At 38.4% G+C, this 23288-nt stretch overlaps 1 protein-coding gene across 1 annotated transcript in view; it reads right to left on the bottom strand.

Annotated features, from left to right (window-relative positions):
• Positions 1-361: 361 nt before the first annotated feature.
• The window catches only part of LOC136858574 (UPAR/Ly6 domain-containing protein CG9338), a 138730-nt gene continuing 115803 nt past the window's right edge, over positions 362-23288 (bottom strand). The window contains exons 2-3 of the mRNA XM_067138229.2: positions 14434-14664; positions 362-1587 (exon numbers count right to left, since the gene is read on the bottom strand). Of these exons, the coding sequence (XP_066994330.1) occupies positions 1379-1587; positions 14434-14664 (440 nt within the window). The 3' untranslated portion in view covers positions 362-1378. The remainder of the gene's footprint in view (positions 1588-14433; positions 14665-23288) is intronic.

Here is a 23288-nt window from a genome sequence, read left to right as displayed (position 1 = left end):
CGACTCCAGGGGTGCTACGGTGTTCAGCACCCCCCACAAACAGGGAGAAGAAAGATAAAAAAGAGATAATAACAGAAGATAAAGAAATAAATAGAGAAAAATAGGGGAATCTCAATTTTTCTTTGTCGTTCTTAACCCTAGTAATAGCAAGGCATTTTTTGTCTTGTACATTACCAATGGCGGGGCTGAGGACCCCACTAAGAAATTGTTTACTTCATTCTGAGTCACAAGTCAGGTATATGGATAATTTACTTTAATTAGATCTGATTCATCAAAACGTTCATCAAGGTTAACTGAATCCACAGGTAGTTAAGTTACTAAAGATCACTACTATCCCCATATTCACCTGTACATCAGAACGTTCTTTTTTTTCAGCCCTGAGAAGGTTAATAACTTACCGGGTAGTACAATGATGCAAGGAAAATTGAATGACAATGCAAACCTGCATGTCCATAATAAAAAACTAAAACATGAATTGAGCTTCGAAATGGTGGCGAACATTTTCATCAATCGATCGAATGTTTGTAGGAACACTGTTTGTAAGTGAGAATTATATATTCTGCAAAGATTTTAAATGCTGTACTAAAGACTTAAGATTTTCAGTTACTCTTTTATTATTATACTGTACTAACAATAAGCACCAAATCTGAGGCAATTTACATTTTTTAAACTCAGTTTGGTATCATTTTAAAAGAAAACTAGACTACTATAATTTTTACCTTAAGATTTTAGAGACACAGCTTTTATTTCTTTACCTTCCCTCCTGTTAATTCACATATATTTAAAATGTAAAATCTCTTATTTCATTATTAAAATACATCTTTAACTTTTAAGTGAATTTTATGTTGGTTTATGTGGACTTTTGTTTGTACTCATTCATTATTGTTGAAAAAGCACCTAATAAAACAATAGTTTATGTTTCCCAAAAAGTATTGTTCATTCAAAAACACTAAACCTGCATTTTTCATGAGGATTAAATTCTGACATTTTCCGGGCCCTTCCAACCCCCACCCCCTTCTTTTTGGACTGTGAGAACATCCGCACTAATTTTTCAAACCCAGCACCCCTGCCTATAAGATTGGTATTATTAAGAGTACAAAGTCCTTATGGGATATAAAGGCTGCAGTACAATGGAATATCACTTAGAAATAATATTTACAAAATCAGTAACTAAAGGAAAAACTACAGTTAGAAGCATTTTGTCATAATTACATATACCATTAAGATACACAAGATGAAATAATGGAATTTCATTTAGTAACTTGGATAGTGGTATTCTTCAAGAAACCTTCAGTCTTGATTACTTCTTCTTTGTACCAGACTGGGTTGAAATTTAATGTTGTCTTGAATCAAGTCTATAGCCCTTGCTTGGTTTCTTTTAAGACCTCAGAGATACCAGAGCTATGAAGCAAGGAATGAGAAGGTAAAAGAGAAGTGATATAGCTTCTAGCTGACCTGCTCCATTGCATCCATCAGTTTTGCACTGTTCACAGAAGATACCTTCCTTTGCTGAATTAGCTTCTGTGCAAATACCATTACTATCAGCCAGGATGCAAGCACGAATTACTGTCTCCTTGCCATTTGAATCTGCACAAAAGAAATTTCCTTTAATATAATATCAAGTAATTGTGAGAATATATAAATGGTGATGATGATGATAATAATGATAATTATTGTTGTGTTAAGGGGCCTAGCTTCAAGGTCATCGTCCACGGGTGACGCAAAATGGAAATATTAATGAAACCAAAAGTACTGACTGACTAGAATTAAAGTGAAAGTAAACTAGTTGGAAGGAGAGATCAATTCCTTACTTCAATAAAACAGAGGATAATAATCTAGTTCCAAAATGCATAAGGCACTGGTTAATTAACACTTAACCGATATTACCATAAAATAATGTTTTTAAATATATTTTACATAGGGGTAAAATTATACAACAAACTACCACAGGACATCAAATTTTCCTCCAAAATAATATTTTTTTAAAGATTATTAAAGGAATATCTGGCATACCATTTATTTTATTCTGTTGAGGAATATGTAAATAGGTCATAAAATTTATTTAATGCTGTAACAAATGCCTCCATCAAAATAGGATAAACCAATTGTCTACTAAAATGTGTTGCTTGGGCCATATAAATACAGAAAAAGAAACCATTATACATGTCAAAATAGTTACATATGTGAATGGTTATAAGACTAAAAATGTATATTTTGTCTTCAGTTTGTTGACACATTTCTTGTCTGGCTCCATGGCTAAATGGTTAATGTGCTGGCCTTTGGTCACAGGGGTCCTGGGTTCGATTCCCGGCTGGGTTAGGATTTTTAACACCATGAGATGGTGTTTTTTGTGCTCTGGATAGGCATGTAAACTACTGGACTGATTGACCTGAAATTTGTTTAGGGATACAGCTGAAATCCCAAGTCACGGAAGGGATATTTTTGATTTTCATATATATTTCACACAATCAGATAAATAACATTACCACATAATAATATTTATAAATGTATTTGTGTACACGATTGAGGAGATATCAATCCTTTCTTACTCAAAGTCTTCTAAACGAGCAAAAAGTGTAATTCTCTCCCAAGGAGGGTATTCAAACCCCCCCACCATTGAGAACAGAAGGAGATCTTTGCCTGCCATGCTACACAGCTGTCTTAGCTACCCAAAGCATGACATTGTAAGAATAATACTACCGTATTCATAATTTTGCGTCAAACGTACAGTTGTTACATGATACACAAGTACTGCCTTGGGAGGAAATACTTCCGGTAATACATGGGGAATATTATGGATACATGCTTTGTCCTTTTCATAGCATATTATCATAATCTAAGCCTTCTAATTTTATGGGCAGTCTTTATTCTCCATAAGATATATGTCAATGACTGAAGGTAGTAACATATGACAACACGCACCTTCGTTATCAACATCATACACACACCTGCGTGAACGGTGTTTCACTTCATATGCTATTTGCTTATCTGCACGTTGTCAAAAACAGATCAGATGTAAGGCTTTTCAGGCGTTTGCTCTATTAACCAGCGTTTTGTCTTAGGTCTGACACTAGACTCATCAGAGTGGGATGTGTCAGACCCTACCCACTGACGCTGGGGTGTATGCAGGTGAACTTATCAGAAGCCCTTATAAGAGGCACAGTCTGATAACTGCATACGGGAGATAAATCTCCACAATGGAATTATTGCCCGCCTAGCAATTCCAAATGGAAAATTCTAAATTCCCATGAGTCTAGTGTCAGACCTAAGACGAAACGCTGGTTAATAGAGCAAACGCCTGAAAAGCCTTACATCTGATCTGTTTTTGACATGCTCTATTGGTGAAAAATATCTAATTCCTCCATAGGAATTTAGAATTTTCCATATCTGCATGTTTGCGCTGTAGCCCGAGTCAGACTCCGCGTTCAGTCATGTGACTGTTCAAGCTTGCTTTGAACAGGCTCGAACCTCGGTGCGTATCGGGTCGGCTCAATCCCGCTCGAACATGGGTATTGTTTGCCCATCACTAGTCACGTGGTGGGCTTTTATTACAGAGGTGCCTCATACGGAGTTTCTTTGACATTATCTACATTGATTGTTTCTACCTCTCATTGAATAATTTCAATTTCACTTTTTGGTAGTTGAGTATGTACTTAGGAAGTATGTAATTTAAAATAGAGTGAAGGTCGTTTTGAATGGTTAATTTGTAACTAAACATAACACTTCATTGTTTTCTATTTGTTGGTTAGTACTAAGTAGGTTATTATTGTAGTAGCTGTAGGTACTGGATCGTTGATTCATGATAGTTTTGTTTTGTCTCATAGGTGTGTAAAAGTAATTTTATGGTATATTCAGGGTATGTAGATTGCATAGCTTTGTTCATTTTCCGCTTCTAATAATAACTTCTTTGTTAAATTTTTAGGTTAGCTGATTGGTTTTGTTTATTTACTTTTTTATATTACTTTCTATGTATCTGTTTCCACTTTCTTTCTTTGATTCAAAATACCTCAAAGAAAATCTCTGCTTTCTCAGTGTTCTGCTACAGCAAAGCATCTGAGACTTATGCGTGGCAATGTGACGGAAGACGAGCATATTAATAGATTGGACAATCAACGTAACATTTCCAGACAAAATCGGCTTGGGGAAATGAGTGCTGAATGCTCTCAGCGTTTGATTGACCAGAATGCACGAACTGCTGCTATTTGTGCTCGAGAATCAAGCGTTGAATGTTCTCAACGTTTGATTGACCAGAATGCATGAAATGCTGCTAGCCATGCTCGAGAATCAAGTGTTGAACATTCTCAACGTTTGATTGACCAGAATGCACAAACTGCTGCTGGCCATGCTTGAGAATCAAGCACTGAACGCTTCAGTGTTTGATGGACCGGAATACACGAACTGCTGCTACCCGTGCTCAAGAATCAAGCGCTGAACGTTCTCAATGTTCGATTGACTAGAGTGCACGAACTTCAGCAAAACATGCTTAGGGGTCAAGCTCTGAACGTTCACACCGTTTAACTGTACGAAGAGTGACATCAAATGTCAAAGGAGCACACGGGAAACCAATCTACTAAATTCAGCCGATACGTATGACTTTAATGTAGATTATTCCGATTTAAACGATGTGGACATTGGAAGAATGAATAATATATGCAGCAATTGCCAGGCACAAAAATGGAAACTGAATCACCAGGTTTGTGCTGCAGCAATGGTAAAGTGAACATCCCTAACATTCTGGAACCAACACCAGTTTTGAAAGAATTATTTTTAGGTACACATTTTTGGAGTCGTGCAAGACAATATAACACTCTATTTCAAATGACATCATTTGGTGCAAAAGAAATTTGTGAGGGGAATTTTATGCCTACCTTCAAAATACATGGACAGGTTTACTACTTGATAGGTAATTTACTTCCTGCTCAAGGTGCACAACCTGAGTCTTGATGAGTAGGGCTCGGAAGTTCATGCATTTGCATGATTTTTTTAGAGTTTAAAAATGTCTGCTTATACATTATGTGCACGAATTATAGAATTTTCAGTCATTTGAACATGCTTTTGGTGCATATAATGGCATATTTTCGTGATTTTGATAAATGCATTATATTTTAATATTTTAGCGCCTATATGGCATATTTTAATCAGTTTAATGGTTTTTACAGTATTTTTAATCAGCTTTTTTCCATCTGGTTGATGTTGGCAGTAATGTTGCGCATGGCATGATGACGCAACTTGTCATGTGGTGAGGAGTTATGATGTCACGCCGTGCCCCTGTTTCATCATCTACCTTCACGTTTTGTGGTTAGCTGTCGACTGGCTGTCTACTGAGTCGTGTAACGGTGTTGTGAACTGGTTGTGACCAAACTATGTTTCGCGTATTAAGCGCCTGTTAAAAATTTCTTTAAATGCCGAAAATAAGAGCAACTTGAAGTTGTAGATTAACTAATTCACAGAAGGAGTTTTCAGGTGACTAACATCTACAGATAATAGGGTACTGTTCTGTGGAGCATGTGAGAAAACTATAGGAAGTGAGAAAAGATTTCAAATAGTTCAACACGTAAACACAGTTGCACAGTAAAACATAAGGAGAATTTAACTAGCAAACTCGCAAATAAAGAGTCTGTTCAAAAACAACTATTAGAGTGTTTAGGAAGTAGGATTAGTGAATTTTCTTATGACTTGTGCCAAGCAACTTTAGCTGCTGATATTCCCTTGTATAAAATTAATAACCCCACATTAAAACATTTTCTTGCCAAATACACTCAACAACACGTGCCTAAAGCAAGTACATTGCGTAAGACTTACGTAGGACGTTGGTACAATAACGTATTGTCAAATTTACAAATTGAATTAGTGGATAAGTTTGTTGCTTGTCTATTGATGAAACCACTGATTCTGAGAGCCAATTTACAGCTAATGTAATTGTGGGCGCTTTAAATAAGGAACAAAAGATGATACCATATCTTCTTAATGTGTGTGAATTGCCGCCCACTAACAATGTAACTGTAACATAGTGTGTTGAACTTACTGAAATTATTATGGCCATCTGGAATGAAATACGACTGGCTACTTTAATTTGTTACCGATGTAGGTACATATATGGTAAAATCAGGACAAACACTGAAAGGCATTTTTCCTAACTTAATTCATATAACTTGTTTGGCACATGCTCTTAATTGCATTGCTGAGACAATATGCAATTATTTCCCATTGGTAGATCGATTTGTGGCCTGTTCAAAGAAATTTTTTTTTAAATCTCCTTCGAAGCTGCATCAATACAAACAGTGCAAAATATTCTGTCAGGCATTGAGTTAGAAGAGAATCTTGTTTTTATAAATGTCCATTTTTCTTTTTTACCAACCGCTATAACGTCACTGGAAGCTGTAGGATCTCCCTTAAAGGAAATACTTACTGTTTTCGAAAAGGTGATATCCAATCTAAATTCTGTTCCTGGTAGTATAGGAGAAAAAATGAAAGAAAAATAAATTATATAACCTCAAAAAATCCTGGTTATAAACAGTTGTACGATATTCGAGACATTCTCGAAGGAAAATCGTCTTTCACACCAAGAGACTTGCCTCTTTCTGTGGAGCAGTTATCATCATTTAAATATGCCTCAATAACATCTTGTGATGTGCAAAGAAGTTTTTCATGTTACAAAAGTGTTTTGCGAGACAACAGACGATATTTTTCAGTTGAAAATTTGTGCAAAGTGATAGTTGTGAACTGCAATTCATCACTCAGCATTGACAGCAGGACCATTTCTGCTTCAACCTCCAAGGAATAAATGTAAGTTTGTTATTATCAATATTATCTGCGCACTTTTTAGTGATAGATTTTTGTACTCGTTGGAGAAGTAAGAAGGGTTCCGTTAATACTGCCAACTGAATGGAAATGAAATCTGAATTGAATCGATATGATCGATCGATATGAATTTTATAAACCTTTATTATTTTAAGCAAACAACTGTGTCACACACACAATATATAATACTATATAACATTTCCCATTGCGAAACGTGTTCCTAGCATGAATTCTATAGTTTGGCTTTGCTGTGTAAACAACAACAGTACGAGTACTTAAAGTGTACGCCAGATGTCGAACAGCGATGATAAGCGATTCTTAGTTTGTGTTTCAAAGGTTGCCAATACGAATCTCGAAGATAACCGAAGTCGACCACTTCAGCACTAGGGTGTAAATCTATCACTAAAAAGTGCGCAGATAATACTAACCTGACTTGTCTACTGCCATTTTTTCATTTTAATAGTGCATATTTACTGGCATATTTTCAAGTTTTAAGAGCATATTTGCATGCATTTTTCTTAGTTTTTTAGGGCATGAACTTCCGAGCCTTACTGATGAGTTATCTTTGTGCACAAATATAAACCTCACTCTGTGAACTGACCTCATTGGTGCTTTGTAAATAGGGATTCATGATTATAATAGTTATATTCAAAGTTTCAAATATAATCTTGAAAACAGACCAGGGCATGATTTAAAACATTATTCACACTGATATAAAACCTACCAACGAGCATGGTTATTCGTACAATGTGCCAACTGTAGACGAAGTTGCTGTTCATTTAGTAGATGAGGACAAAGGTCCGAGAGATATTGCAATAAATAGTAGAGATGGTCATCTTCGAAAAGTTTTTGAGTTGCACAGATCGTATGACCCTCTGCAGTATCCTTTACTCTTCCCACGACGAGATGATGGGTATTGCATCAACAATCAACAACAACAAAATGGTGTTGCACGACCTAAGACAGTATCAAGTATGCAATTTGATGCTTTCAGGCTTATGGTGAGAACAAATGATATGAACAGTTTACATTATTTCAGAGGATTGTTCAATCAATATTGTGTTGATACAGTATGTCAGCAAAAATGATATCGGAAAGACTTCATTTTATCAGAAGGAATATAAAAAATTGAGGGACGATGAATATATACATCTATGAGATGCAGCTGCCAATGATAGAAGTGTTAATGTGTCTAATATTGGCCAGTATGTGATATTGCCGTCTTCATTTACAGGATCTCTGCGATATATAAATGAAAAGACTCAAGATGCCATGACATTTGTTAGGAACTTTGGGAGACCAGATCTTTTTATCACCTTCATCTACAATCCCTAATAAAAAAATCACAGATAGACATGATTTGCTTTCAAGAGTTTATCATTCGAAACTCAAGAAAATGATGGAACTATTAACAAAAAAAAAAATATTTTTGGCCCAACTAAGGCTTTCATTTATAGTGTAGAATGGCAAAAAAAAAAAAAAAAAAAGATGATATAGTATGGGCTGAAATACCTGACAAAGAACAAGATCCTGACTTTATAACATTGGTGAAAAATATGATCTACACCCCTTGTGGACCAAATAACCCAATGTCACCATGCATGAAAGAACACATGTGCTCCAAAAAATACCCAAGTAGGTTTACTTCTCAGACACAAACTAGTGATGCTGGTTACCCAACCTATAGACGTAGAGATTCAGATTGTGGGAGAAATACAGGTGTCCTAAATGTGAGGGATACTGAAATTAACATAGACAATAGATGGGCTGTTCCATATAATTCAGTTCTATTATGAATTTTCAACGCACATATTAATGTTGAATTTTGCCAGTCAGTCAAAGCAATAAAATATATTTGCAAGTACATTCATAAAGGTTCTGATCAAGCTACATTCACTGTGCAAATTAACAATGATGGGTCAAAAAATATCTTAATGGTCACTATGTTAGCACCTCTGAAGTTGTTTGGAGAATCTTTCAGTTCCCAGTAGGCCTACATCAGCGCTACCCACCAGTCATCCATTTAGTGGTCTATTTGCAAAATGGATAAAGAGTATACTTGAATGATGAAAACATTCAAGATAGCATTAATAATCCTCCTGCATTGACTCTCATTTTTGAACTCTCCAGAAATGAAGATTTTGCAAGAACTTCGCTGTAGCATGAAGTGCTTCTATATTACACCTGGGAAAGAAATAAGTTTTCTAGAAGGAAACATGGGCTACAGCTTGTAGATGGTTGAGAACTAGCAATCAATTATATGGGTGGATGAAATCGTTACAAATCTGACCAGATCTTCATTTATAGGAGCAGGGGAAAAGTGAAGAGGTTGGCGTGCTGGTAGGTCAATAGTGCGAATGGGGACTATTAGTTCTGGGAAGTTTGGGGAAGGTGTGAGGCAGTCTCTGCATCAGTGAAAATAAGGTGGATGGTTACCCCCACACAGGTGTTCAACCAGAGGGTGTTGAAGAGTGTTGGGGCACTTGGTGGTGAAGTGATGTTGGGTGCAACGACCGCATTGCACTGGGTTGTTGTATGTTGGTTATAAAATGAGACATCTTTTGGATATGAGGAATTGAGGAGGTGGAGCAAAAGATTGTTTGACTTTGTGATAATTAATGACAATGGATTGAGACACCAATGGCAAGAAGTCTGGTCTATGTCTGTTGGTGCTAGCTAAAGGATCTACACCATGAATGTCGGACCTGCTGCATTCTGGATGTGGAAGGCCTTCTGTGCTGGTATTTCCTCCATGTTGAGCTCGGCATCAATAGTTTCTTCTGTGAGTGTGAAGGATCCACACCATGGATGATGCAGCTTAACAGATTATGACGGAGGATGTTGGAAGTGGGGGTTGAATGGATGGTGGTGGTGGGATGGGTTGAAGAGGGGTGTTTAATCCAAAGGGAGTTGTTTCAGTTTGGGTGGCGAGTTGGTTAGCTGAAGTGTCCCCGCTGATTTGGATGACGATTCCTTTTGATATCTTCCAGACATCAGTGATATCTTTTCTGTACAGATTATAGCGGAGAAGTACGGAGAAGATGACTTGGGGTGACTGAAGTTCTGGGGAAGGATTGGAGAGGAGAAATACATGGGTTCCAGAGGGGTTTGGCTATAGAAAATGAAGGTGGTTGATGGGTAATCTGGTACTGGAAATGGAGGAATATTCCAGCTGAAAGATGGTGGTGATGGATAGCGGAAAGTGCTGTATGCTGGTATCCAATGCAAGAGATGTAACGTCTGTTTTGGCAGTCTACAGTGCTGGTGTGTGGTGCTCGTTCCTCTCTGGAGGCTGATCGAGAGGCCCTCCTTGTACATTGTGATATTACAGTAGTAAAAGATAAGTAATATCTGCTTTCAGTGGATATGACTCCCAGGAAGCATTATATGACTGTAGCATTTTTGCAGAATATTTCCCTGAAACCGAGAGTTACATACTACATTTTGTGTAGTGAAGGCACTCAGAATCAAATTATTCATAAACAGACTGGCTCTATTTTACTCAATAAATAATGAAAACTGTGGCAGAAAGAATGAAGCTATGCCAACTGATAACTGATTTCTCCTCAGGAGGAATAAATTAAACCCCAGGCTCATTTCTGTGGAATTTGCTCATGAACTGGGCGACAGGAGAGTGAATATGAATGTAACTACTGCTCATCGTAGACTTCTAGCAGATGGAGGAAAAGCCTGCAAATATACAAAGAAACACCTCTACAAAGAGGAATGCACAGGAATTGTCTCTCATAGGCATGTTGTCATCAGGATTGGACAATAGAACACTGGAAGAAAGTTCTTTTCCCCAATGGAAATTGCTTTGAAATGCTGGGGCAGAGGATTTCAATATTTAATCACTGAATTATTTTAAGGATTACTTCTCAGGATGCCTGGTGACATCTTGCAAGCATACTGCACAAAAGTGAACAGAAATGTATATATTTGTTTCCCACCTTAAGAAAGGTATAGATGATTGAAATCCATTTAATATTCCACCAAACTTAAAGTATTCATGCATAAGGACCTTAGCAACTTGACTCATATTTTTAAGATTTGATACTCTGAAAGGGTCCTACAAAGATCCTTTATATAGTCTAGACTCTAGAGAATCCCTAATCATTATTGGAGTGAATGTAATGAATCAACTAAGAGATGTCCATATGTTGAGTGAAGCCAGGTATTTAATGGTCTAGTGTGATAGTCAGTCTGAGGAGACCAGAAGACTCGTTTCAATTTTAGAGGTGTGAGTAGCAGCGAATAATAAACTAGAGCAAACAGATCATGTTCCTATCATTCCTTCATTGGATTTGGCTAAAATAATGACATGATCAGGTTAGTTTTTATGGTTTAAACCTAGGTTTGTTGATGTTCTAAAGCAGGGGAAGGCAGTTTCAGGTTGTGTGACGAACTGGAATGAAGAGCAAGCCTGTCAGTTCGAGTGACATCAGGTGAGAGCCGAGTAATGTAATGTTGCCTAGACAAATGGTGCTGTGAGTACGGAACTGGAGGGGTCAGTCAGTTGTAGCGCTCCCGATGACAGTAACATCCGTGCTCATGATGTTAAGTCTCTCTGAAGAGTATATATATATATATATATATATACATACATATTTTACAAAATTTTTGTCAACAGTTTTGAGTTCAGATTTCAAAATGTAGAAATGTTTTCTAGTATGTTTCAGCTCTTTGTGACCCAGTATTCAGCATATGTCAACAATGTTCCAAATGGAACTGTTAAATTTACAACATGATGATATGTTAAAGGACAAATAATATTAACACAAGGAAGACTTGGCTAATTTTTGCAAAAATGTCCCCCAAACCAGATTTCAGAGGTTATTTGCCCTTGCTGCACAGATCTATGGATGTTCACTTTGACATATCTTGCATGCCAGGGCTAAAGAGTATTAGTCAAAAGCAGCTGCATTTCAAGACATAAATTTGAAGTTTTGAAAACAGAGACAGTATTTCTTCTGCTAACTGTTGAAAATTAAATCATTGACTTGTACTATGAAGACGCGATATAATATGACTTACACTCTCACTCCTTGGCATGAAAGATATGTGTACAAACATACAAACAATTATTTTCTGTTATGAAACTTGCTAAGTCCAAATCCCAAGGTACCTTCCCAGATCATGACCTAACATCCTGTCTTCGATTACAAATTGCCCAGGCATAAAGTCCTAACATTAATAGACTAGTTAAAGAGAAACTAAATAGAAAATGCAGGCAAAATGCCTGCATAATTGTTCTCTATGGTTTTGTTCTAAGTTGTAGAGAAAATTATATTATGTTCAGTACTATTTTATGTTCTAACATGGCTGACCTTTACAAAAACTAGAATTGTAACATATTTTCTCATAACATAGAGTTGACATGTAATTGTTTATAATCTGTGAACAGATGTGTAGTTTAATCGGTCAGCATCAACATAATAATAATAATATTTGCTTTGCTAATTTTTTTACGGTTTTCAGAGACGCCAAGGTACCGGAATTTAGTCCCGCAGGAGTTCTTTTACATGCCAATAAATCTACCAACATGAGGGTGACGTATTTGAGCACCTTCAAATACCACTGGACTGAGCCAGGATTGAACCTGCCAAGTTAGGGCCAGAAAGCCAGCGCCTCAACCATCTGAGCCACTCAGCCCGGCATTATTACGATATCCAAGATGTCACATTATGTTATTAATATTAACACCACATCTGTCTTCTGGTCTTCTGATCCCCTCAGACTGACTATCACACTAGACCATTAAATACCTGGCTTCAGTCAACTTATGGAGATCTCTTAGTTGATTCATTACATTAATGATTAGGAATTCTCTAGAGTCTAGACTATATAAAGGATCTTTGTAGGGCCCTTTCAGTGTATCAAACCTTAAAAATATATTATGTTTCCTGTTTCTTTTACATCACTGCATTCCACATGTCTCAAACCATTTCATCTCCACCTGTGGTTGCCAGAAAATAGGGTCAACTGCAGTGACATAACACAGCTGTGACCATGTGCAGTGGGTGAGGTGTGATGTCACACATGTACTTTCTGTCCTCCACTACTCTAAAGTGACTGAGAAATGGAACTATAAGGGGTATGGTAGAGAATCTGTAAATGTGAAGTGCTGCTTCTACTTTGTCTTCTAATTGTTTGAAAATCTTTTACTTTCTTGTTTTAAAGAGTGGACAAAACACCGTAAATAAAGGCATGAAAAGCGTATTTCAAATTTGAAAATACTGTTATGTATTATTAGTTAAAAATGAATAATATTTATATCATTTTAAATAAGAAATACTGCTCTCTATAGACGAGTAAGTTACAGGATAGTGAGTGACTATGAAAAGACCTCGACAATATATTGTGAGATGGACAGCAGACAATGGTATGATGGTAAATTAGATGAAAAGTCAGGTTGTCAGTTTCAATAGGAGGAAAGTCCACTCAGTTTTAATTAATGTGTTGATGGGGTGATGGTACCTCATGGGGATCACTGTCAGCACCTAGGTGTTAACATATGGAATGATTTTCATTGGGGTAATCACATTAACAACATTATAAAGAAAGGATACAGATCTCTTTACATGGTTATAAGGAGGGTATTTGAGGGTTGTAGTAAGAATGTAAAGGAGATGGCAAGATGGTAAGATCCCAGTTAGAGTATGGTTCCAGTGTATAGGATCCGCACCAAGATTATTTTATATGAGAACTGGGAAAGATCCAAAGGAAAGCAGCACGATTTGTTCTTGGTGATTTCTGACAAAAGTGTAGAGTTACGAATGGGCTGGGAATATTTGGGTGTAAAAAGATGAGCTGCTCACTTAAGCAGTATGTTCTGAGCTGTCAATGGAGAGATGACATGGAATCATGGATTGATATTAGTAGATGAATAAGCACGAGTAGAGCTTATAAATATAGGAAAGATCATGATAAGAAGATAAAGTTGGAATTCGAGAAAACAAATGCCCTGGCCTGACATGAAATGGATAAGGGGAAAGGAGGAGGATGGGTTCATTTATGGACGAGGAATAAGGGAGTGGAATAATTAATCATGGGAAATATTCAATAAATTTTGAAGTTCATTGAAAACATTTAAGAAAAGTCAGGTAAACAATTGATAGGGATGTGCCACGTGGGTGACAGCCCTAAATGCAGCTCATTGATTGATTGATTGATTGATTGATTGAAGCATTCATGTCACAGAATTTATGATTTTAATAAGGAAGACAAAATTAATTTGTCAAATACTGGGTTGCTAAAAATATGTATATACTCTCTGAACTTCAAGATCGTGCTGGTTACAGGTTGAATATGTAGTACAATGGTTCATCAACAGATGCATTAATGTTGTAGCACATTCATTGATGTAACGTCTTGCAAACATTCTAGAAGGTGCAGCTATGGCACAAATATATTTTGTCATTCGAGCAGCAATAAAACATCCTCAAATGGTAGTGCAAAGCCGAGAATGTCTCTGATGTGCAGCAACAATGGAGGCAGGATTGTGGACTGACTGGACAGGAAAAATATCTTCAACCATTCTCATTTGACTGGGGCTGGGCATCCTGAGAAGGTAGAGGCTCTCTTTTGTTTAAAAGGTAAACTTTCACATTTCTTAGTGTACTGTTAACTTACCCGTGCTCTTCATCTTCTGACAGGCCATTTCTACTGGGCCAGCTCCAGCCGGGAACATATCCCCAAGGCCAATGTTTTGGGCAAAGTTATTGAAGGAATTGGTTAGCTTGGTAATAAATTCCTTGGCGTTAGTAGTGGTGCACTCCGTAGTTGTTACTTGACTGGTATCGAGGGGATCACCGCAGTGCTCATTGAATAGAGAGTTGCACATGTAGCACTTGATGCTCACACCTATAAGGATACAATAAAGTTACACATTAATACAAGATATACAGAAATTGTTTTACATCCTGCAAATCACAGGGAGAAAGTTAAGAACTCTTCTCACAGAAAGAAATGGAGTAGGTAGTACAACAGGAAAATATCTATAGTGTTGAAGGGAAAGTTTTGTAGGCACTATGCATGGTTTGGGAATAGGATGACCCTATCTCAGAGGAAGAAATAGAGGATATTTGTACCACTGATTTATTCAACTCACAACAATCAACTTCCTGTAGGCAATAAGTAATTTTTTAAAAAAATGCTACTTGTTCGGGGCGTCGTCCCATGTGAATCTTTTGCCCCTACACAATAAGTAACTTCTATTGCATTGTCTAGGATACTTGGTCATACTGTATTACGAAGGTTGAGGCATAAGTCATGGTAACTATCTTTTCTTTGCAAGTGGGGTCTACCAGACAAATGGAAATGAACACGTAAGATTAGGGAGTGTAAGATAAAGATTCTGTGGAATGTAAGAATAGATTTACCAGGTGTAGGATATAAAACATGGAGAATGTCAGCCATGAACTCCTTGTGCTACATAATGTTTATTATTTTTTTTTTACAAGTTGCTTTACTTTGCAAGTGACTAATCTCATGTTTTAATCTGTATTGAAATCTGTTATTTGCAATAACAAAGTTTTTATTGTAATCCACCTGTTCAATACATTATAATGTTCATATTTAAAATTTCATCATTAATAGACAAGTTATTTGTGTACACTAAGTTATTTGTGTCTGAGGCTCTGTAAGGGAGCAAAACATGTCCCACAAATAACTTGTCTATTAATGATGATATTTTAAATGTGACAACATTATAATGCATTCAACAGGTGGATTACAATAAAAACTTTGTTAATGCAAAAAAAAAAAAAAGTTGCTTTACGTCGCACAAACTCAGATAGGTCTTATGGCGTCGATGGGACAGGAAAGGGCTAGAAGTGGGAACGAAGTGGCCGTGGCCTTAATGAACAGCCCCAGCATTTGCCTGGTGTGAAAATGGGAAACCACGGAAAACCATCTTCAGGGCTGACGACAGTGGGGTTCGAACCTACTATCTCCCGAATACTGGATACTGGCCGCACTTAAGTGACTGCAGCTACCAAGCTCGGTATGTTTATTCTCAGAGAGTACAGTAACCTTTATAGTAAACACTTATAGCAGTCCACTAGATTGTCGACAACATGCTGCCAATGATGTGAGAGACATTGGATACCAGTCACCGTGTGTGAATTTTGCAATCTCATGTTTCACAGCCTTCACAGTGTCCTCTCATGTCCCAAACCATCTCCCACGCAATGGTTCTTTCACTTTGCGGATGAGGTCAAAACTGCATGGAGACATGTCCAGTGAGTATGGCGAATGTTGCAGTACTTCCCAACCCCAACAATGAAGTTGCCTCCATACAGTCTTCGTTGTCATGATGACAATGTTGAGAAGATCCCGGCATTTGTCCCTATTGGCATGACATAACTTTCCCTACAGGAAGGTTCTGTTGTACACCATTGTGCCAAATGGAATGAAGTGACACGGAATCCCGCCTCTTGACATCGTAAGCCACAATGATCATCATCATCTTTACGAAGGAATGGTTTTGCTGGAACTTCTATTCTGAATGGAGCCTGACTCACTATTGCAGTCCCTTTGTCTTGTATGTGTTACCTGTCCAATGCACACCATCTCGTGCTGTGTCCATATACTATGAATGCCATGCTTTCCAGAACATGATGATTGTATGGTAGCACTGTACAAATATGAGGAAAATAATAACTGACACAAATTATGCCCCAACCTTCTTATTCCAGTTTAAACCAAACATAATACAATCATTTGCAGAAATGGTTATTAGGTTGTGTTATATTGTTATTACAAGAAATACAAGTTAAAATCATCTTGACTGTGTTATGCAATTAAAAAGCAAGTTTTATTCCTCCTAGTTCAAAACACTACTATTCACTCTTTAGGATTTATACGCTATATTATATAATCATATACATGTTTCGTGAAGACACCCATACTGCATGGTGGACGAACATTAACCTGTTGGAATACAGTAGTAGGCTAAGAAGCTGCTCCAAGCAAATGGCACTTAGTTAAAGAATTTCTTGGAAGTGCCAATGTGTCATCAGAAGCTCGTCTGGTGGCGATGATCGTTAAGGCATCAACTCTATATGGCTGATACCGTCGTTAGCCAGTTCAAGTCCTTTTGGTAGAAAAAAAAAAGTCACCATCAGAATGTTGGCCAGCAGGGTAGGGGAGGTGGTGGTATACAATTTCTAGTCACTACATTGCGTGCCAAAAGCCTGGATTCAATTCTAAACCTCTCCGCAGTGTTCATATGGAGTGAGAACATATCACGCTGTTGATGGTGATTTGTCCGTCGGATGGAGACGTAAAACCTCGAGCAGACCCCTTGGTCCTATTTAACAGAACTAGACTCTGTGCCACATCGGGTTTTTCCCTTGACTATTATATTTCATGTAATTCATTTCATCTCATTATCTCCTCTGATGAAGTTGACGTCAGGAAGGGCATCCTGTTATAAAAACTGGCTACGAAAACTCATCTCTCTTCATTTCCGACCCTGCAGAGGAACAGGGCAAGGGTTGTGCCGTCAGTGGATCACTAAACCAGAAATTACAGATGAAGAGACACCACTCCAAAACTCCACAAATCTGACGCACAGTGGTCGAATCAACCTACAGTAATTCAGCAGCCAAATCACCGTTCTATGAAGAATAATTGAAGAATTGAACGCAATAAGTTTGGGTTGTGGATGATGTGATGTCTTGAACTTACTGTCACTGTTTTCTTGTCCTCCTTTAAAGCACCGATGTTCATTGCTCCTTTACTAAGATTTTATTATTTGAAAGTAAATAACTTAATCTGATGTTGGACTGTGTTAATCAGAGTCTAATAAGCCAACAGAATGTACTAACCTTTATTAATATTATTCACAGTGCTTTATGATGCACCGATGACCTATATGTATCAATCTGCATATCGGTGTTCAGTAACGAAAAATGTTCACGGTATTCTACTTTGGATCCGAGAATAATGTCTTAGTGATACATTTTTGTACATATTTAAAAAGGATTCCACTGCAACGGACTGAAGCTGATCGAGTAAAAAAATTAACCAATCACAAGGCACCAAGGCTTGGCCCACCTAGTCCCACAATTCATGCAACCTGGCCACTAGTGACTATAAAAAGTAAAGAGATGAAGGTGCCATTAATGTGTAGGTTACCAGGGCATGCAGTTAATTCACAAACATAACTTATTCAGGTATAGTGGGTGCTGACAGGTGGAGAGGCAGGGTGTTGCAGTTCCAGGCGTCCTGGATGGGGTAGGGGGGGAGTGCGGGGGAAGGGTCATGGAAATCTCTAAAATTTGAAGTCGGAACAACGTGTTTTTAAGGCATTTAATTATCAATAATATGCTATTTTTACTTTGATTAATAGCAAGTAATTTCTGCAGTTATACCTTTTAATTCACTTTCGTAGTTAAACTTTTTCATTCTGGCCTTTTTCCAATTTCCTGGGGTTGGCACATTATGTGGATGTATCCCAGTTTTATGGTCAGATGCCTTTCCTGACGCCCTATTCACTATGCTATAAAGATGTACAATAAGAAAATCACAATCCCCGAGTCAGAGACATTGACCAGAAAGAGTTAAAATCCTCAACCCTACCAGAAATCGAATTCGGGGTCGTCTGAACTGAAGACCAGAACATTGACGATTCAACCAAGGAGCTTTTCGTTAATTTGGGGGTAAAACAGGAAGTAACAAGGACTATTTTTCTTAGGTAATCGGTATGATTTAAATATACCACATTCTATGGCCTAGGCTGCCACATGGGAGGGCGTCTAAAAATAAGAAACCCAAATGAATCTCTGGGAATGGCGATAATATTCTGCCCAGCAGTGATCGAGACCATCAAGATCGGCCTGACTCTCTCAGTGACATGTTCTATTGAACGGACATTCAGTACATTACGCGTCAAGTCTTCGATTTTGGCCATCTAGGGACCATGGAAAGTAACACTGTGCATTCATCTTGACCCTTCTTTTCTTGATTTCGAATAGTTCTTCATCCTTTCACTTTGCTGTTTCCTCCTCTCATGTCCAGATGTTATTATTGCCTTTCCTCTTTTCCTTCTCCTGGAAACCCTCGAAATTTTGTATCAATCTTCTGAAAGTTCTGTCTTGTATTATATCGTCTGTTATTCCATCAATATTATTATTGACATTATTATTATTATTATTATTATTATTATTATTATTATTATTATTATTATTATTATTATTATTTAGCGTATGGCATACAAATACATTTTTACAAGTGAACAACAATAATCTATGAACTAAACTACAAACAAACATCTAGACCTTGTATGTACTCAATACATTTTGGGGTTGCTGGCAGGACCTAGTGTTTACAGTGCACTATGTCTTCTGGTATGGGCTAGAACAATTTTGTTACTTTCATTGATCTGTCTCTGTCTTATCATTGGCTTTGACAATATGAAAGTGACTGAGGTATGAGCAATGCTAGTAATGCCATTCCTTGTACAGCCAGTCCCTGCTATGAATGGTATGAAAATGTTGCTCATAGGGTCAGTCGGTGCATGCATTTCAGTGGGCTTGGCAGACTGATATGTAATAGCAACTTCTGGCTCAGTGAGGAAAGCAACGGGAGACTACCTCACTCCTCATTTCCCTAGTACACCTTTTCAGTGATGCCTAGGCAATCTATGACAGCTGATGGCAGAGCTGTTGAGGATCCAACCAGCCTTAGGGCTGAAGACTGAACATACACACATCAAGAAGTTTTCATATGGCCCTCCATATGCTCTGATGCTGCAGTCCTCCCTGATGTGTTCAATAGGTTGTCGCGGTGCACCACAGTCGCATACCGGCGAGGACAGCATTCGCCATTTTAAAAATTGAATCCCCACATCTTCCATGTCCCGTCCTGAGGGGGTAGAGCATTGACCATACCTTGCGAGGTTGATCAAACCCTGGAACTGTCTTACTGATGCATGGCATTGCCTGGCATGTAGCTGGAGCATTTTGCATTCATTCTCCCTCCAGGAATCGGTGATATTGAACCCGATGTGGTTGATGTCAGTTGCAAGAGGTGACATAAACATGTCTTAATGGCTGGGGGTTCATCTGAAAAATTACCGTCACAAAGTGTAACCTAGCAACCGTGCATGCTGTGATGTAAAGTATGGATGGATGGCCACACAATTCTGCCTAGCTTCCGTTCAGGCTATGTCTTACGGCTGGCGGCCATCTGAAACTAGCGATACAAAATGTGTGGTTTTCTTGAAATATCTCGGAAAAGGTTGGTTCTAGGGTCTTAAAATGTGGTTTTCGGGGTCCCGTAGGAACATACCGAGTATTGTTTTACGTTTCGGGGGGGGGGGGCATAAATTGAGCTTTGTCCGGTCCTTCTGTGGCAAAATTCGATATTTTGCCCGTAATTAGCCTATGCCCTAGTTGTAGTACTTCGTCGCCATAAGACCTATCTGTGTCGGTGCGACGTAAAGCAAATTTAAAAAAGTTGTAGTACTAAGGCAGGTTTCGCCTCTTCAATATTAAAACATCAGAATAAAACTCATTTTGCTTTCCCCGTTAGGTTATAAAGAACACTTGTGCCAAATATCAATATATAATAAGTAACAAGGATAACTAAATAAGTTAAGGGAAAGTATTAACTTAGTTTTGTTAGCGAAATTTAACTAAACATTTTATCTTTTTTACAAAAAAAGTACCCACGGTTCTTTTCCTGTTTAATTAATATTTTCCATCTGGTCCCTTGAAGATGATTTTAACTGGATTTTTCAATAAATACATGTAAGTGGCGATTAAGAGTCGTATAGAATTGTTTCGAGGTGATAAAACAGGCATTTTTGTTCCTTTACGTAAACTACATACGGTACGGTATAGTTTTATAAAATGTCAAAAGGTATGTTAAGGGTGTTGTAATATATTTTGGACAACCTCGGTTGTAACCATAGCTGCATTCTTGACAGTGCGAGCGATAATGAATGGAGTGCAGTGTGGGTGGGTTGTAATTTTGAAGTAGAATAAAAACAAAAGTGCTGCTCGTTGGTGCGAGTAGGAAGTAACGCCAGCCAGCTGTTGAGACACATTTTTCGGAATGTAGTCATTCTCGTAGGTCCCATCTTTAGGTATGAAAGCAAAGAACGTCCAGGGCCATTTTAAAACGAAAGTTCATACCATGCGCAATATACAGTCGAACAGTGCATGTTATTTCAGCGAAATATACCATCTGTGTCGAATATCTTCCTCTTGAAACTGCATATGCGAGTTGGCTGGATGGCTTCGTCCGTGTAGCTAATCGCTTGCGTTCGTAAGATAGTGGGTCTGAACACTGTTGGCAGTCCTGAAAATGGTTTTCCATGGTTTTCCATTTTTATACCAGGAATATGCTCGGTCGTTTCCTTCACAGTCCTAGCCCTGTCTTATATCGTCGCCATAAGACCTGTCTGGTCGGTGCGATGTAAACCAAAAAAGCAAAAGGAAAATTACAAGGGGTATTTAAACATTTTTACACACGTACATACATACAACCGGGCTGAGTAGCTCGGACGGTGGAGCGCTGGCCCTCTGAACTTAAGTTGGAGGGTTCGATCCCCGTTCACTTCAGTGGTATTTGTGCTCAAGACCTATCTGGGTCGGTGCGACGTGAAACAAAAAATGTATTCATGCCAGGAAGAACTTCTAACGGTTTTCAATATTCTATAACATTAGTCGCTTTGCCTAATTCGAAAGAGTGATCTGTAAGACCCCAGCGAAAACAATGCCGACTGTACATTGTTGCGCTGGCAGCGTGTGGACGAGCGTTCCCGTGCAGCACATTTCGTGCAAGTTTTTTTATTACGTCGCACCGACACAGATAGGTCTTATTGGCGACGATGAGATAGGAAAGGACTAGGAGTGGGAGGGAAGCGGCCGTGGCCTTAAATTAAGGTACAACAATGGGAAACCACGGAAACCATCTTCATGGCTGCCGACAGTAGGGTTCGGACTCTCTGTCTTCTGAATGCAAGCTGATTGCTATAAGTGACTCAAACCGTGCAGCCACTTGCTCGGTCAGAGCACCTTCTTTGCACAAGAACTGAATCATGTCACGTTGTATTCATTTGGACATAGCCCATCCATTAAACATAAATGCTGCTTCAACATTTTCCTCTGCTTACAGTAGTGGATTCCCTAGATTCTGTATGGTTCACTTGTCTCATGGAGATAGGTGATATGTGAGGTACCGATGAAGGTGCTCCCTTCGGAGCTCCTCTGTCGGTCTATAGTGGGTGTATTCAGTTATATGTTAACAGGGTGAGCTGTGGTCACTCTTCCGGGCTTACAGTAGTGGATGCGTGTCTCAGACTGACCATATTTTTAGCTGTTACCATGGGCGCCCGCAAGGGGGGGCACTTGCCCCCCCTGGAATTCTAAACATGTTGATGTTCAATTGTTTAATATCATACCAGATTATTTCATAAACTGAACTTACTGACAGTCATCTAGCATCTGTTATAACTGGAAATTTCTGTAAACAATTTAATGTTGCTGACGTTATATTGGTTTTATATTCAAGAAAATTGTTAATGTGCCCCCCCCCCCCCCTGGAAAAGATCCTGCGGGCGCCCATGGCTGTTACCATCTGTTACTACACACACCAAATCGTACAGTGCTGCCACCCTTTGGCTGCCCCGTCAGTTATTGAGTATAATGTTTGTATAAGTCACCGCCTGCTCGATAAGCATCTGATGGCTGCTTATAATGCCTGCTCATTCCACACACAAACGTGTAACACGACTTGCGAAGAATCCACCGCTAGATGACAGCACCAAACAGCCCTAGTTATCGCGGGAATACAGATAGATGAGAACATAAGCGAAACTGAAAATCTGAAAGTACTGAATAAAGTAGAAAAAGGAAACAGTTTTACACACAAACTAGTGCTCTAGAAATTTATAGCTTCAGGACTTCTCGAATAGCACATTTTGACGGACAAGAAAACCTGAAAACTTTGTCTATATGATACTCCCCTACATTACTAAACGGAGGTTTCACAATTTTCGCCACTACAGTTTCTGACGCAAGTTCCTGGTGATTATTGCCATTAACACACTTTTAATGACTTGAAGAGATCTTGCAGTATGGCAGAGCCGCCTTAACAAATTTCTATAACCACAAAATCAGGCCAATAAATCGCCGCAGGGAATACCGCAGGCCTCCTCTATCCGAGTGACTGGTCAAGTTCACAAATAGGGATGCATTACTGAGGTGTACACATTATTCAAGCACGTACTGCATTCAGTTCCTTCTTCGATTACACGCACAAATTAACCACACATTAGTGCCTGGAAAGCTGTTACCAAAGTGGCACACACTGACCCAGAGGGCTCACAAACATCTTCCAGTAAATATCAATCAATACTGATCTGCATTTAGGGCAGTCGCTCAGGTGGCAGATTCCCTATCTGTTGCTTTCCTAGCCTTTTCCGAAATGATTTCAAAGAAATTGGAAATTTATTGAACATCTCCCTTGGTAAG

The sequence above is a fragment of the Anabrus simplex genome, chromosome 1 (assembly GCF_040414725.1).
Source record: "Anabrus simplex isolate iqAnaSimp1 chromosome 1, ASM4041472v1, whole genome shotgun sequence".
In the NCBI taxonomy this organism is placed as follows: Eukaryota; Metazoa; Arthropoda; class Insecta; order Orthoptera; family Tettigoniidae; genus Anabrus; species Anabrus simplex.
This window is presented reverse-complemented; position numbering and strand designations above follow the sequence as displayed.